The 3,699-nt window shown below is 37.3% G+C and overlaps 1 protein-coding gene across 1 annotated transcript; it reads left to right on the top strand.

The window, feature by feature from the left end:
• The first annotated feature begins 751 nt into the window (after nucleotides 1-751).
• Nucleotides 752-3,373, top strand: LOC106760990 (cyclin-D2-1). Its single transcript, XM_014644451.2, has 6 exons — nucleotides 752-1,370; nucleotides 1,761-1,847; nucleotides 1,946-2,044; nucleotides 2,150-2,351; nucleotides 2,488-2,612; nucleotides 2,820-3,373. Exons 1-6 carry the CDS (start codon nucleotides 1,080-1,082, stop codon nucleotides 3,057-3,059), a joined length of 1,044 nt encoding a protein of 347 aa, XP_014499937.1. The 5' UTR covers nucleotides 752-1,079; the 3' UTR covers nucleotides 3,060-3,373.
• Nucleotides 3,374-3,699: the final 326 nt, after the last annotated feature.

The following is a 3,699-nucleotide window of genomic DNA, read 5'->3' as shown; positions in this document are numbered from 1 at the left end:
GACTTGAGACCGAAACCAACGCTTCCGGTCTTAGCCAATGTCAGCGAAGCACACGCGTCGACTCAGGATAAAACAACACACTCTGCAACTTTTCACTTTTACACTTTACTCCTTTTATTTTTTATTATTACCCTTAACTCATTTTTCTCTAAATTTTGGAGAAGAAGTAAATGATGAATGCGATTCAAAAGAATGGATGTACTTATGGTTGGTATACCATTTGCAGAATTGGGTATATTTAGAAATTACATTATAGAATGTTAATTCTGGATTGAATTACTGATAACAGAGCCTATGGGGTTTTTGAAGGAATGTTGTTGTTCTGGTCAAATTAACGTTTCTCTGTTTAATATTTAGTAACAGCGTAAACTGCAGCAGAGGTGTAAATTGTATCAGATTGGAGACAGAAACGTCTTTGTTTTTGGTAAATAATAAAAATTGAATATTTAAAATGTAATAAACTTGCCTTTAATATTCAGGTGCACCTCCCAACGTCTCTCTAATAAATATTTTCCAGAGAATATTGATATTCCAATACAGAATTAATAAAACAGTAATGTAAGAAACAGACAGATCGAAAGTAAAATTGTTACAAAAAAAACCATTGAATTTGTATGTTTATCATTACAGGTTTTCATAGATTTAACTGATAATTAAGAAGATGTAGTTGTATTTACAGTGTGAGATTAGAAAATGGTAATTAATTAGCATTGGTTTTATGAATTAAACATATAGAAGAATTCACACTATGGAGGACCCCTCTGTGCCAACTCCACTCTCATCCTCTCTCTCTCTCTCTCTCTGCCTTTTACCCTAAAAAGGGGTGTTCCTTCCCTTCATAAGGCCCTCTCCTGCGGCACTCTTTTCAGCTGAGTGTAGAGAGAGAGAGAGAGAAACAAAGGATTGTGTGGCTCTATAGTGGTTTTGTTGTTATTTCTAGAGATTGTCATTTCTTTCTTTTAACAATTTTCGTAAAAGAAACTCAAAACACAAAGACCCCATCAATAATCTGAACAAAAAGATTGGTTCTTGTGAATTTGGAGCGAGAGTTGGTTGGGTTTTGTTTTTGAGGTATTGCAATGGCACCCAGTTTTGACTGTGTTTCGAGTCTCCTTTGCTCAGAGGACAGCACCGTTTTCGACGAGAGTCATTATGGGGGTACGATGATGGGGGTGTGCGAGGACACGTGGCGTTCCTGGAGGCACCGCTTCGATGAACCGGATGAGTTGCCATTGCTGAGTGATGAGTGCTTGGCGATGATGGTGGAAAGAGAGTGCCAACTCTGGCCTGGTTTGCGATACTTCAATAAGCTTCAGACTGGAAATTTGGACTGTGGTGCCAGAAAGGAGGCCATTGATTGGATTCACAAGGTGGGTTCAAGACTTTTCCTTCTTCTTCTTTCTTAATCACTCAAAGCTCTGATCTTTATTTCACCATCCCGGTTTTGGTCTTTTTCTTGTGAAAAATAGAAACATCTGCCGTTCTAATATCCTGAAAAGAAATCCGAACTTTCGGAAGCGTTTTGTTTGAATTTCACATTTCAGTGATTGATCATGAATTGATGATTCCCTTTGGCACCTTTTGTGCCTTAACTTGCATGTCCCGAAGCTGATTGAATGGAAATCTTTTATTGGATGCGTTTCAAGATGTTTGAAACTGGGATCAGAGCTTGGATTTAGCTTGAACTGATTATTGTTTCTTGTTTATCCGATTGTCTTTTAGCATGATCTAACTAGCAGACCTGTATTCTTGTTTTATAGGTCCGATCGCATTTCGGTTTTGGTCCTCTCTGTGGATATCTATCTATAAATTACTTGGATCGATTCCTTTCTGCATATGAATTACCCGTAAGTCCTCGATTGAAAAGAAGATAAGTCTTTTTATTATTATTATTATGTCATTGTATTATCTTCTAGTTGTGATCTAATGTTTTTTCCACTCACAGAAGGGAAGAGTTTGGACAATGCAATTGTTGGCTGTGGCGTGTTTAACTCTTGCAGCCAAAGTGGATGAGACAGAAGTCCCAGTGTCTCTTGATTTACAGGTAGAAACTTTATGTTCTGTTTTATTTTCAATGTTTGGTACCCTGAGACAATGCACTATTAGTGTTGCATGTGCTAAATGCTAATCCTGGTTGTCTTTGATTCAGGTGGGTGAATCAAAGTTTGTATTTGAGGCTAAGACCATCCAGAGAATGGAGCTTCTAGTACTAACCACATTGAAGTGGAGAATGCAAGCAATCACTCCTTTCACCTTCCTTGATTACTTCCTTTGCAAGATCAATGGTGATCAGAGTCCATTGAAGTCTGCAATCATGCGATCTATCCAACTAATATCAAGCACTGCAATAGGTAGCGATCTGTTTCCCCCCCACACTTCATTGCACAATTCAGTTGTTTTCTCAATGAGGCTCATCTTTGCAGTGAATAATAACTGTGAATGGGTGGAATTAGTGATGGTAATTTGGATGGTATGGATTCAATGCAGGAATTGACTTCTTGGAATTCAAACCATCAGAGATTGCTGCAGCAGTGGCCATGAATGTCATGGGGGAAACCCAAACAGTTGACACAGGGAAAGCAATTTCTGTGCTGATTCAACACGTAGAAAAGGTAAGCATGGTGGTCCAAACCAAACATCATAGAAAAACTGAATACACACTATGATGGTTTTTACTTTGTTATCTTGAGATCTTTTTTAGTTTATCACTTGCTGTAATCAATGATAAAATGCAAACCTCGTCTTATAAGCCGGTTTTGAATACAGATTGTTTATGGTTGATGCTAACAACATTGTGTGATATGGTTATTTTTTCTCAGGAGAGACTATTGAAGTGCATTAAAATGATGCAAGAGTTGTCATCAAACAGTGGGACTGCGAAGGATTCAAGTGATTCTGTGACTTGCCTACCCCAAAGCCCAATAGGTGTGCTAGATGCATTGTGCTTCAGCCACAAAAGTGATGACACAAATGCTGCTTCATGTGCTAACTCTTCACATAGTACTCCTGATGCTAAAAGGAGGAAGTTAAACAAAACCTGTGGAGCAGAGCTATTGTAGGGATGTGGACTGTGAAGTTTTCCATCATCCATAGGATGCTTTTCCAAAAAATGGACATTATGTGTGTTTTATGGAAGGTGCCCCCATCAAAGCAATACCAAAATGAGGCAGCAAGACATAGCTACAAATAAATTATTTTTTATTGTCCAAGAAAAAAAAAAGAAAAAAAAAAAGAGACCCTGGTGTAAAAAAATACCAAAGCTATATAAGGTGAGGTGGGTCATGTGTGGAAGATGGGTGATCAAGTGAACATTTTTATACATTGCATGCTATTGGCATGAACAGAGTAATCACCAGCTGTTAAAATTATTTTAGATCTCTTAACAGCAGCTAGAGACCAAAAGAAACTCAAGCAGAATTAGAGTATTGTATGTGTAAGTACAGTTGGGGGACTTTTTCATTTGTTCAATTGTTTTTTACTGTTAAACCGGAGAGAAAAATAAGCCAAACTAAAACAAAAAGAACAGAGTTATAATTTTCGGGAATATTTCATTATATTTTATCTATGGTTAATTATTATCTTTATTCCATTTAATCAGATTCTGATTGTTATTTTCTTTCAAAAGACTACTGTTGTGTCCACCGAACAGATTCTTCCTCCCTTTCTGTAAGAAACCTTTGTTAGCATTTCAAAGAGACA

The sequence above is a fragment of the Vigna radiata genome, chromosome 5 (assembly GCF_000741045.1).
Source record: "Vigna radiata var. radiata cultivar VC1973A chromosome 5, Vradiata_ver6, whole genome shotgun sequence".
Taxonomy (NCBI): Eukaryota; Viridiplantae; Streptophyta; class Magnoliopsida; order Fabales; family Fabaceae; genus Vigna; species Vigna radiata.
The sequence above is the reverse complement of the archived record's forward strand: the minus strand, read 5'-3'. Positions and strand labels throughout refer to the sequence as shown.